General features: G+C 43.9%; 1 protein-coding gene across 4 annotated transcripts in view; it reads left to right on the forward strand.

The window, feature by feature from the left end:
- LOC134932872 (uncharacterized) overlaps positions 1–14222 on the forward strand; it is a 423538-nt gene that overhangs the window by 267316 nt on the left and 142000 nt on the right. For all 4 annotated transcript variants that reach the window (XM_063927693.1, XM_063927692.1, XM_063927695.1 and 1 more), the window contains one exon: positions 11503–11698. In XM_063927693.1, the coding sequence (XP_063783763.1) occupies positions 11503–11698 (196 nt within the window). The remainder of the gene's footprint in view (positions 1–11502; positions 11699–14222) is intronic.

A 14222-nucleotide genomic window follows, 5' to 3' on the forward strand; every position in this document is an offset into this window, starting at 1 on the left:
ATCACTTTTTTGGATATTTCACTTGATATTATTGAGGGCAAAATATCCACAAAAACGTTTCGCAAGGAGGTAGACACTTTAAACTTTATCCATTATAGTAGTTCACACCACAAATCATGGTTGAACAATGTCCCTTATGGACAATTTAGACGCATAAAACGTAATTGCAGCAATAGAGTGGACTTTCAATTACAAGCGGATGAATTATCTAAATCCTTCTATAATCGTGGCTATCCAGCAAGATTGATTGAAACAGCACGGGAGAGAACGGATGCTTTAGATAGAAGGGATCTTCTGAAAACAAAAACCCACATATGTAAATTTGCACAAGACCAGCCACATTTCATGTCACAGTTCAACTGTGCTTCTTCTAAGATTAGAAACATCATCTACAATAATCACTCTATTCTCCTTACAGATAAGATCCTTCGATCTGAACTTAAAGATACCCCCTCAGTGATATTTAGAAAATCAAATAATTTACAACAACAACTAGCTCCAAGCCTCTTTGTTGATAGAAGACTCACTAATGAGAGTTCAACATCAGCTGGCAATATACAGTGGCTCCCGAAAATAGTAGGGTGTTTCAAATGTGGTGCTAAAAAATGTATCACATGTTCATATATTCAGAATAATACAAAAAGCTTTGGTGCCTCAGATTCATCTGAATTTGAGATATGTTCTCATATCAATTGCAATAGTTCCTTTGTGATTTATATATTGGTTTGTAAATGTAATTTAATGTATGTAGGTAGAACAACTCGTAAACTCAGGACGAGGTTTCTTGAGCATAGACGTAACATCCAAAAGGGCCTAATATTTCATAGTGTCTCCAGACATTTTTTAGAAAAGCATCATAAAGATCCGGATGACATCCAACTAGTGGGTATAGAGATCATTAAACCCACAATACGGGGGGGAGATAGATATAGAAAACTATGTCTTAGGGAAAATTATTGGATACATAAATTAAGAACACTTACACCGGAAGGGCTCAATGAAAGTATAGAATTTGATCTTTCATGAAAATTCATTTCTATTCCGACTCTCCTTATATTACATCTGAGTAACATCTGTGCAGATTGTCCAATAATTCCAAGTATAGAAACTATCTCCCCCCCCCTCCCCCCCCCCCCCCTTTCCCAACCCTATAGTGCATATTTAAATGAAATAAAACATCTGTATTATGAATACATACTTTGGTATCATCTGACTGGTGATGATTCCCTGAAATATCTAGAGGTTGATGAAGGAAGGAAGTCCATCTGCAATACATTATCATCATCATATGTAGGACTGTTCTTCTTTTTTTCCCATTTTTTGTTTATATGTTTATATATTTTTTCCTTTTTTTGTTTTTGTTTTATTTATCTTTTATTTTTTAGTTTTATCATAACACAACAAAGAAGATATTTTTATTATATCTACTAACGATGTTGCATACAAAGGATGTTCTAATCACTAATCAGATTCATCTATAGAATTAGGAATATGTCCTTCTATATGAGATATCCATTTGTTAGACTACTCTTACCCTTGTTACAATATATTGAAACAAGCTAATTACTGTGTTTATCTCTCAGTCTGTCCTCTATATAATCATCAGACTCAGTGGCGCATCAGGTTAGAGGACAGACCAGCATTAGTTTTGAATCCTAGAGTTCGAATCATGTCTATACCAACATTTAAAAAGTTTTCCCTCTTGGTCCGATTTTTTATGCAGAGGTGATTTATATAAATAGATATACTTTTTTTCCCTTTGATTAAACTTCTCTTAACCTAAAACGGCACCACTAGTATATACACGGATAATAACATTTGTCCAGTGAACCTTGTGTTAAATGTCTGCTACTCATTATAGGTGAAGCTATTAGGTGATCTAATTTGTGGTGAATCAATACACCTGTCATGACACCTGAACTGAAACCATGATCTGCAATGGCTTACTATTTACTACAATATAAAGTATAACCACATTAAATTTACACCTTTCTCTGACACCAATAAGTCTATTATAAATGTATCTTTCTCTAGTCATTTCTGCCAACTATATATAATGTTATGGGTTAGTACATGAGAGCCTTCGTTTTATGCATTTTTATTGCTTTTAACATTGCTGATGACATTCACCTGTCCACACTAATCAACTCAGCCTTTAAATACCGGATGACCTAGGAGGCAGGTATCTACCTTTGAGAAAGTCACGTGAACGTGACGAAACGCGTCAGGACCCGCCACTATCCACACTCAGCTCAGGTGAAATCTTCCAGGTGTTCCTTGGTCCCCGCTGCACCCTCCGTCTACAGCATCCGACATCAGCGGCTTCAGCGCACACGCCGCCACGACCGGGTTGTGAGAGAGACGGTCCATTCCTTTCCGCTGCACAGCGTATATGGGCATTGCAGGACATTGAAGCCGAGGACGCTCGGCTCTTACCAGCCCATTTTGGAAAGGTATTGAATATCAATTTCAACTGAGGGACTTTTAATTCATTAGGATCCTACCAACACACCTGGTATTTATCAACTATCTAACAAGTGAATCACGGAACTTTTCACCCCAATAAGCTGAGTTATTACAATATACCACTAGTTCACATCTAGTGATTGTTCTTATATATATTTATATATATTATTCACCGGTTATTTGATAATTAATCTTTTTATATGTTTTATTAATAAACATTGTTATTTTTTACGTTGGCTCTCTGTACATTATGTTTCGTTCCTGATATTCAGCGCAGCCGTTTGTTCTTTTTCTATGCTATCACCACAATACTACACATAGTATTCCGGCAAGCGCAGACTATCGGGAACATAAAATTGTGATTATTTAATTCTATGAAACACGTATTGGTTTTCACTTTTTATTTTGATGATTAGGCGCTCGTTTGTTGCAGTTTTTTGTTTTGCAGAAGAAGCTGGAGGCATTGAAGGAGGAGCTAAAAGGGAGCGATTCCGCTAGGCATGTGGGACTTGTGGATGGAGCCCTTAATTCGCTTAACAAGGATTCACGGGTGGTCAATCTGTTGAAATCAGAGCACTACATTTTGGCCACCGTGCTCGATCCTAGATTTAAAACCTACCTTGGATCTCTCTTTCCGGCAGACACAAGTCTGCTGGGGTTCAAAGACCTGCTGGTGACAAAATTGTCAAGTCAAGCGGAACGCGACCTGTCAACATCTCCTCCTTCACATTCTCCCGCAACTGGGGGTGCGAGGAAAAGGCTCAGAATTCCGAGCCCACTCGCTGGCGGTGATGCAGGGCAGTCTGGAGCGACTGCTGATGCTGACATCTGGTCCGGACTGAAGGACCTGACAACGATTACGGACATGTCGTCTACTGTCACTGCATATGATTCTCTCACCATTGAAAGAATGGTGGAGGATTATATGAGTGACCGCATCCAAGTAGGCACGTCAGACAGTCCGTACTTATACTGGCAGGAAAAAGAGGCAATTTGGAGGCCCTTGCACAAACTGGCTTTATTCTACCTAAGTTGCCCTCCCACAAGTGTGTACTCCGAAAGAGTGTTTAGTGCCGCCGCTCACCTTGTCAGCAATCTGCGTACGAGGTTACTTCCAGAAAATGTGGAGAAGATGATGTTCATTAAAATGAATTATAATCAATTCCTCCGTGGAGACATTGACCAGCAGCAATTGCCTCCACAAAGTACACAGGGAGCTGAGATGGTGGATTCCAGTGGGGACGAATTGATAATCTGTGAGGAGCGGGATGTACACGGTGATATATCGGAGGATGATGATGAGGTGGACATCTTGCCTCTGTAGAGCCAGTTTGTGCAAGGAGAGATTAATTGCTTCTTTTTCGGTGGGGGTCCAAACCAACCCGTCATTTCAGTCACAGTCGTGTGGCAGACCCTGTCACTGAAATGATGGGTTGGTTAAAGTGTGCATGTCCTGTTTATACAACATAAGGGTGGGTGGGAGGGCCCAAGGACAATTCCATCTTGCACCTCTTTTTTCTTTCATTTTTCTTTGCGTCATGTGCTGTTTGGGGAGTGTTTTTTGGAAGGGCCATCCTGCGTGACACTGCAGTGCCACTCCTAGATGGGCCAGGTGTTTGTGTCGGCCACTAGGGTCGCTTATCTTACTCACACAGCTACCTCATTGCGCCTCTTTTTTTCTTCTTTGCGTCATGTGCTGTTTGGGGAGTGTTTTTTGGAAGGGCCATCCTGCGTGACACTGCAGTGCCACTCCTAGATGGGCCAGGTGTTTGTGTCGGCCACTAGGGTCGCTTAGCTTACTCACACAGCTACCTCATTGCGCCTCTTTTTTTCTTCTTTGCGTCATGTGCTGTTTGGGGAGTGTTTTTTGGAAGGGCCATCCTGCGTGACACTGCAGTGCCACTCCTAGATGGGCCAGGTGTTTGTGTCGGCCACTAGGGTCGCTTAGCTTACTCACACAGCTACCTCATTGCGCCTCTTTTTTTCTTCTTTGCGTCATGTGCTGTTTGGGGAGTGTTTTTTGGAAGAGCCATCCTGCGTGACACTGCAGTGCCACTCCTAGATGGGCCAGGTGTTTGTGTCGGCCACTAGGGTCGCTTATCTTACTCACACAGCTACCTCATTGCGCCTCTTTTTTTCTTCTTTGCGTCATGTGCTGTTTGGGGAGTGTTTTTTGGAAGGGCCATCCTGCGTGACACTGCAGTGCCACTCCTAGATGGGCCAGGTGTTTGTGTCGGCCACTAGGGTCGCTTATCTTACTCACACAGCTACCTCATTGCGCCTCTTTTTTTCTTCTTTGCGTCATGTGCTGTTTGGGGAGTGTTTTTTGGAAGGGCCATCCTGCGTGACACTGCAGTGCCACTCCTAGATGGGCCAGGTGTTTGTGTCGGCCACTAGGGTCGCTTAGCTTACTCACACAGCTACCTCATTGCGCCTCTTTTTTTCTTCTTTGCGTCATGTGCTGTTTGGGGAGTGTTTTTTGGAAGGGCCATCCTGCGTGACACTGCAGTGCCACTCCTAGATGGGCCAGGTGTTTGTGTCGGCCACTAGGGTCGCTTAGCTTACTCACACAGCTACCTCATTGCGCCTCTTTTTTTCTTCTTTGCGTCATGTGCTGTTTGGGGAGTGTTTTTTGGAAGGGCCATCCTGCGTGACACTGCAGTGCCACTCCTAGATGGGCCAGGTGTTTGTGTCGGCCACTAGGGTCGCTTATCTTACTCACACAGCTACCTCATTGCGCCTCTTTTTTTCTTCTTTGCATCATGTGCTGTTTGGGGAGTGTTTTTTGGAAGGGCCATCCTGCGTGACACTGCAGTGCCACTCCTAGATGGGCCAGGTGTTTGTGTCGGCCACTAGGGTCGCTTAGCTTACTCACACAGCTACCTCATTGCGCCTCTTTTTTTCTTTGCGTCATGTGCTGTTTGGTGAGTGTTTTTTGGAAGGGCCATCCTGCGTGACACTGCAGTGCCACTCCTAGATGGGCCAGGTGTTTGTGTCGGCCACTAGGGTCGCTTAGCTTAGTCATCCAGCGACCTCGTTGCAAATTTTAGGACTAAAAATAATATTGTGAGGTGTGAGGTATTCAGAATAGACTGAAAATGAGTGGAAATTATGGTTTTTGAGGTTAATAATACTTTGGGATCAAAATGACCCCCAAATTCTATGATTTACGCTGTTTTTTTAGGGTTTTTTGAAAAAAACACCCGAATCCAAAACACACCCGAATCCGACAAAAAAAATTCGGTGAGGTTTTGCCAAAACGCGGTCGAACCCAAAACACGGCCGTGGAACCGAACCCAAAACCAAAACACAAAACCCGAAAAATTTCAAGTGCACATCCCTACATTCAAGACTGGGTTCTGGTGACCACGGATGCGAGCCTCCGAGGATGGGGAGCAGTCACACAAGGAAGAAATTTTCAGGGGCTATGGTCAAGCCAGGAGGCTTGTCTACACATCAACGTACTGGAATTGAGGGCCATATACAACGGCCTACGACAAGTGGAGACAAGGCGGGACAAGGAGCAGAGTGGCAATGGCGGAAGCCACCAGGATTCTTCGCTGGGTGGAAAATCACGTAAGCGCTCTGTCAGCGGTCTTCATTCCAGGAGTGGACAACTGGGAAGCAGACTTCCTCAGCAGACACGATCTCCATCCAGGAGAGTGGGGACTTCATCAAGAAGTTTTTACAGAGATAACAAGTCTTTGGTGAATTCCTCATATAGACATGATGGCGTCCCGCCTCAACAAGAAGCTTCGGAGGTATTGTGCCAGGTCAAGGGACCCTCAGGCAGTAGCGGTGGACGCCCTGGTGACACCATGGGTTTTTCAGTCGGTCTATGTGTTCCCCCCTCTTCCTCTCATCTCAAAAATATTGAGAATCATAAGACAAGAAAGAGTGAAAACAATACTCATTGTTCCAGATTGGCCTCGAAGGGCCTGGTATTCAGATCTTCAGGAGATGCTCACAGAAGATCCGTGGCCTCTTCCTCTCAGGGAGGACCTGTTGCAACAGGGGCCCTGCGTGTTCCAAGACTTATCGCGGTTACGTTTGACGGCATGACGGTTGAACACCGAATCCTAGCTGGGAAAGGTATTCCGGAAGAAGTCATCCCTACTCTGATAAAGGCTAGGAAGGAGGTGACGGCGAAATATTATCACCGTATCTGGAGGAAGTATGTTTCTTGGCGTGAAGCCAAGAATGCTCCTACGGAAGATTTCTGTCTAGGACGTTTTCTCCACTTTCTACATACAGGAGTGGATATGGGCCTAAAATTAGGCTCCATTAAGGTACAGATTTCGGCCCTGTCTATTTTCTTTCAGAAGGAATTGGCTTCTCTCCCAGAAGTCCAGACTCTTGTAAAGGGAGAGCTGCACATCCAGCCTCCTTTAGTGCCCCCAGTGGCACCATGGGACCTTAACGTGGTGTTACGGTTCCTGAAGTCTCACTGGTTTGAACCTCTTCAAATGGTTGAATTAAAATTTCTCACTTGGAAGGTGGTCATGTTGTTGGCCTTGGCATCTGCAAGGCGGGTGTCCGAATTGGCGGCCTTGTCTCACAAGAGCCCCTATTTGATTTTCCATGTGGATAGAGCAGAGTTGAGGACTCGTCCTCAATTTTTGCCTAAGGTGGTTTCTTCATTTCATGTGAACCAACCTATTGTGGTGCCTGTGGCTACGGGTGACTTGGAGGATTCCAAGTCCCTGGATGTAGTCAGGGCCTTAAAAATCTATGTAGCCAGGACGGCTCGGGTTAGGAAAACAGAAGCACTGTTTGTCCTTTATGCAGCCAACAAAGTTGGCGCTCCTGCTTCGAAGCAGACTATTGCTCGCTGGATCTGTAACATGATTCAGCAGGCTCATTCTATGGCAGGATTGCCGTTACCATATTCAGTAAAGGCCCATTCCACTAGGAAGGTGGGCTCTTCTTGGGCGGCTGCCCGAGGCGTCTCGGCTTTACAGCTTTGCCGAGCAGCTCCCTGGTCAGGTTCAAACACTTTTGCAAAGTTCTATAAGTATGATACCCTGGCTGATGAGGACCTTGCATTTGCTCAGTCGGTGCTGCAGAGTCGTCCGCACTCTCCCGCCCGGTCTGGAGCTTTGGTATAAACCCCATGGTCCTTACGGAGTCCCCAGCATCCTCTAGGACGTAAGAGAAAATAAGATTTTAAACCTACCGGTAAATCTTTTTCTCCTAGTCCGTAGAGGATGCTGGGCGCCCGTCCCAGTGCGGACAAAATCTGCAAGGCTTGTATATAGTTGTTACTTACATAAGGGTTATGTTACAGTTGAGATCAGTCTTTAGCTGATACTGATTTGTTCATACTGTTAACTGGTTGCGTATATTCCAGGTTATACGGTGTGGATGGTGTGGGCTGGTATGAATCTTGCCCTTAGATCAGTGTTTCCCAACCACGGTCCTCAAGGCACACTAACAGTCCTGGTTTTAGTGATATCCAGGCTTGAACACAGGTGACTTAATTAGTACCTCAGTTATTTTGATTTAATAATCTGTGCTGAAGCCTGGATATCACTAAAACCTGCACTGTTGGTGTGCCTTGAGGACCGTGGTTGGGAATGCCTGCCTTAGATTAACAAAATCCTTTCCTCGTATTGTCCATCTCCTCTGGGCACAGTTTCTCTAACTGAGGTCTGGAGGAGGGGCATAGAGGGAGGAGCCAGTGCACACCCATTCTAAAGTTCTTTATAGTGACCATGTCTCCTGCGGAGCCCATCTATACCCCATGGTCCTTACGGAGTCCCCAGAATCCTCTACGAACTAGGAGAAAAAGATTTACCGGTAGGTTTAAAATCTTATTTTTTGGGTATTGTCCCGCTGTCCCACCTGCGGGCCACAGTGTCCCGCGGTGGTGGTGGTGGGGTTTGCGGGGTCAGTTGGGAGGCTCCTGCACTCGCGGTGAATAGACTTTGTGCGCATGCGCACAGCATCTATTCAGTGCAGACAGGAGGAGAGGGGGCATGCCAGCAGCTCACGGAGCGCTTGGCATGCCCCCTCAGTGACAAAAACAGGGGCGTGGCTCGCGATCGCGGGTCCTCCCACGAAGCCATGCTCCCTTTTCATAGGCCACACCCCCTTTTCGGGAACGCATGCAGCTTCGCCGCGCGTGTGTCCCTCTTTGGCAATGGAAAAAGTTGGGGGTATGGAATGCCTTATGGGTTGCTGCAGTGTGGATATACTGTATGTGTGTTTACTAGGATCCTGCATTAAGGGAAAAAGGAATGCACTTACTGTATATAAAGCAGTGTTGTTTATATGTAGTTTGTATTGTACCATACTTGCCTACTTTTGAAAAAGCATTTCAGGGAGATGTGACAGTAATACCTATCAGCGCGGACGTGTACTGCTACATCTGAGGAGCGTGTCATGAAAATGACTTACATCCAAATGTAAATGAGGCCCAAAGTTAGTAAGATCTATTTGTTGAAGAAAAGACACTGATATTTTGCAGGATTTGTTCGTGTATTGTATTTTACAAGAGGTTCCATATACTGTAAGTGGCCACAGGGATCATTGTGCCTTATAACCAATGCAGGGAAATGGCACTAATGATCCCATTTGAATGTATGTATCTCTGATTTATTTTCCCCCCAATAATGTAATAGCTGCATAATGGGGGTAAGGTGCAATGAGGGAAATTGCTGGTCTATTCAGGGAGTCAGGGAGATTGCTGCTATTTCAGGGAGTTTCCTGCAAAATGAGGGAGGGTAGGCAACTATGTATTGTACATGAGGTGGCTTTAAGTTGTATTATGAGTTTAATGCTGGCAGCATAACAGTACTGTTGTGTATATGGTTTAAGAGAGTTGAAATAAGCAGGGGCATTTGCACTACTGTATGTTAAATTTGAATATATTGGAATTGCTTAAAATAGAGGATAGTCTGTGTTTATAGGAACCATGGGGGTCATTCAGACCTGATTGCATGCTAGATTTCTTCGCTGCACTGCGATCAGGTCAGAACTACGCATGCGTATGCACCGTAATATGCAGGCGCATTGCACAGGTACAAAGCGGATCATTGCTGTGCGATGGGTTTTACGAAGAATCCATTCGCACAGCCGATCGCAAGGAGATTGACAGGAAGAAGACATTTGTGGGTGTCAACTGACCATTTTCTGGGAGTGGTTGGAAAAACGCAGGCGTATCCAAGCATTTGCAGGGCGGGTGTCTGACGTCAATTTCCCGTTACGGACAGGCTGAAGTGATCGCAGCGGCTGAGTAAGTTCTGGGCAACTCAGAAACTGGCCAAATATTTTTTGTACCGCCCGGCTGCACATGCGATTGCACACTTGCAAAGCAAAAGTACACTCCCCTATGGGTGGCGATTATCTTCTTGCAGCAGTGCAAAAACCCCTAGCGAGCGATCAGGTCTGAATTAGGCCCTATATTTGCAGTGGACGTTGCACCATTCTTTATTGATGATGTTTATATTTTTGTTTTAAAAATCCTCTCTAGCAATGTTTGTTGTGTATTATCTTACTCTTTCTTTTCATTATGTGGATTATAATCAGGATGTATAATGGGGTGTTCAATGTTGTCCTTTTTTTTGCTTTTCTTAAGGGCCCCATACACTAGTGCGGTATTGCATGTTTTCGTGCAATTGCTATGAGTTCCTGAGATGGATAGCATGAAAAATGTCAAATTGCATGTACTTTTCTTGCGATTGCGTGCTCCCGTGTGTCACCCATCGCAATCGCAGATCACAGGTGCTGCACGTGAGATTTATCTCAATTGCATGGAAATAGGTTTAATAACATTATATTGCCTGAGATAAATCACATGTAAAAATACACTCAAGTATGAAATCGCAATTGCAGGCCTCCTGGGAAGCTCCCGGCCAGATTGCAGGAAAATTGCATGGAAGTCATTGCTGAGATACATCTCCCTAGTGCACAGGTTCTCAAACTCGGTCCTCAGGACCCCACACGGTTCACGTTTTGCAGGTCACTTGTAGATTTTTGAAATGTGATAGTTGGTGATACACAGTGCAGCTGCTAGGTGACATGGAAAACGTGAACCGTGTGGGGTCCTGAGGACCGAGTTTGAGAACCACTGCCCTAGTGTATGGGGCCCTTAAGCTATATTGTGTATGCATCATACAATCTAGAAAACTGATTAAAGAAAAGAAAAAATCCTATGCTTCTTGTGTAAAGTGTGCTTGCACTCTGATGGAGAAGGATTTATTGATCATCTAGGTCAGAAGTTCCCAACCTCGGTCCTCAAGTCCCCCCAACAGTTCATATTTTCCAGGTCTCCTCACAGGATTTTAAGTGAAATAATTTGCTCCACCTGTGGGTCTTTTATAATGTGTCAGTGAGTAATGACTACACCTGTTCAACTGGTTGGTGACCTGTAAAACACAAACTGTTGGGGGTACTTGAGGACCGAGGTTGGGAACCACTGATCTAGGTGGACGCAAGTAAAATATGGGTAGCAAGTACCTGATGTTTTAATTCTGCACATCTGACCAAGATGCACTGCGCATACATCCCGATAGTTACCACTGGGAAATGCAGATTGGAATTCCTGGGTGTTACTTGTAGAGAAGGGGGGTGGGGGTTGCTATCAATGGCGGGTACGTGGGGCCCCTGTCTGTGTCAGGACAGCTATGAACTGTTTAACATTCTGGGGATTGCTCTGATGTACGATGATGCTGCCAATGTCCGATCAATGGTGTTTGCCTGCTGTGTCCGTATGGCTTTTTCAATAGAATCTCATTAGGATGCCCATCAGCCGTGGCATTACAATACAGACACAGTAGCGGCAGCGACAAAAGTCCACCTCTGAATCAGTTTGAACTTTTGGGAAAATAAATGTAATTACTGCACATTTTATAAATGGTCATGGCTGTTATATTCTGTGACATTTCCACTGTGGTGAACCACAGAGCTTACACTCGTCCGTTATTGGTTATCCGGAGACACTGTATTTAGAGATCATATTACCTCAGGATATTACTCTTGTACTGAGGTGCATATTTATCTATCTAAATCATTTCTTTTTATTATTTGCTATAGATTTTTATACCAAGTGTTTCCAGGAAACTCTTCTCAGTGGCTGAAAATACTTCACCAAGCTATAAATAACAATGAATATTGTAGAACTGTGAACCTGCTCCGTTTCTTCAAGGAAACATGTCCACATCTAATTAACTTAGAAGAAATGTCCTCAGGCTGCAGCGCGCTGCACCTGGCCTGCCAAAAGGGATTCTTTGTAAGTGTAACCAGTGTGACTAAGGATGGAATGTGTCTCGGGCTCCTAGGCGAGCTATAGATAAATAAGCAGGACATATTAAATGTTTCAATATTTGTGTAAAGCAATAGATTCTTTTTACTTCCATGTCGTTTCTGTAATACTTTGATTTTACAGTACTGTACATGGATTTGTGATAGTTCTGTTGAGCCAGATATATCAGCATACCCTCCAACTGTACCTTTTTGGCAGGTACAGTACCTTTTTTTTTGTACCAAATTTTGGCTCTCCAAACGTCCATTGAAAGTATAGGAAAAAGGGCGTGGCCACACCAATGTACATGTGGCCATGCCCCCTTTTTGAATTTGTACCGAGTTTTATGTGTAACTTGTTGGAGGGTATGTATCAGTAGGATGTATCCCTGTAGTAATTATTTACTGCAGCAGTTACTGATTATCCTGCTGGGCAGGGGTGGAAGGCATAGTATAGTAGATCTAGAATATCTTCCACCCCTGCCCATATGGTGGGGATTCTTATAACAGCCAGATTCTAACTACAGCTGAGAAAACGAAAGCAAATATCTGATTGGAAGCTATACATTGATTGCAGCACCTATATTCCGAGTCAGAAAAATACTACTGATATATAAGTTGTAGAAGAAACCTTTTTCTCTAGCGTAAATCTCCTTACATTTTAACAATAGGTATGTATTTAATAGCTTATTAAACGCATATTGGGGGTAATTCAGACCTGATCGTAGCAGCAAATTTGTTAGTAGTTGGGCAAAACCATGTGTACTGCAGTGGGGGCAGATATAACATGTGCAGAGAGAGTTAGATTTGGGTGTGGTCTGTTCAAACTGAAATTAAATTGCAGTGTAAAAATAAAGCAGCCAGTATTTACTCTGCACAGAAACAATATAACCCACCCAAATCTAACTCTCTCTGCACATGTTATATCTGCCACACTTGCAGTGCACATGGGGTCTAATTCTGAGTTGATCGCAGCAGCAATTTTGTTAGCAGTTGGGCAAAACCATGTGCACTGCAGGGGAGGAAGATATAACATGTGCAGAGAGAGTTAGATTTGGGTGGGGTGTGTTCAGTCTGCAATCTAAATTGCAGTGTAACAATAAAGCAGCCAGTATTTACCCTGAACAGAAATAAAATAACCCACCCAAATCTAACTCTCTCTGCAAATGTTATATCTGCCTCCCCTGCAGTGCACATGGTTTTGCCCAACTGCTAACAAAGTTCCTGCTGCGATCAACTCAGAATTACCCCCATGGTTTTGCCCAACTGCTAACAAATTTGCTACTGCAATCAGGTCTGAATTACCCCCATTGTTTTAATTGCAAATTATAAGAAGTGTCATGTGTCATGACAGCTTAAAACTGATTTATTGTATTCTAGATGAATATACTATATTGACATCTAAGGTTTATCATTAATGCATTTTAGATACTTTGGTTCTGATTCTGAGTTGCACACAACCTCACATGCAGCTGCATCATGCAAATTCATCGCATACTGCGTATGCTCTGCAGGCTGCATACTAAGGTGGCCAATCCCAGGCCATTTATTCAATCCCGGGTATCGGGATTGAAAAATGGTCAATCCCGAGATACCACAAACTCTCACAAAAATCTCTCAATTCCTTACTCTCACACCATATTACATTCCCCCTCATATATCAGTTACTGCGATTACCTGACCTGCCGCCAATACTCTGATATGTTAAAAATGTCTGAATCAGGATTTTTCAACATTTGCCCAACCCAGCCATCGAGGTACCGGAACATTGTCCCGATACAGCTATGATGTAGGGGGCTATCACTCACTATTCTGAGTCATGCATATACATACCGGATGCCAAATACAGACGGATCTCCTGCATTTAGCATAGGGAGGGTGAAAGTGATAATGACAACAGCTGGTCTTGGGTACTGAGGGGTGTGATTACATAGATGGGTATGCATAAGGATGACCGTATAGCTACACTAACATTCAGTCTGCCATTAGTTCACATTTCATGTACTTTTCTCTTTATGGGGGGGGGGGGGGTATCCAATTGGCTGTGGTTAATTACCGCTGATGATTGTCTCGCCGGGGGCTATCCTATGAGATGGCGCGAGCTGCAGCTTATCAGGGATTTTGTTTCACCTGCCTCAGGCAGGCAAAACCAAATCCCTTGAAACAGACCCGTTTTCATCCACAAACAGGGCTGTTTCTACCGATAAACACACAGGTTTCATTGAACCTGTGTGTTTTTGTGAGAGAATGCATTTTTTTTTTCCAGGCGACCAAATGTATAGCCTGTAAAAAAATACAGGTGAAACACCGGGGGGGGATGGGGGGGACGCAAAACCCGTCAGTTTTACGCGTCCAATGCTTCTTTTCTGCTAATTGGCTACCCCCATATCTAGTAGTGGTTCTCAATTGTAAGACACTGGGTATGTACAAATCATACTGTAGATTCCAGTTGAGTGAAATGAAATATTGATCACTGAATGACAAGTCCCAAGTCTGATCAAATGAAATCACTT

Source organism: Pseudophryne corroboree, chromosome 6, assembly GCF_028390025.1.
Source record: "Pseudophryne corroboree isolate aPseCor3 chromosome 6, aPseCor3.hap2, whole genome shotgun sequence".
Taxonomy (NCBI): Eukaryota; Metazoa; Chordata; class Amphibia; order Anura; family Myobatrachidae; genus Pseudophryne; species Pseudophryne corroboree.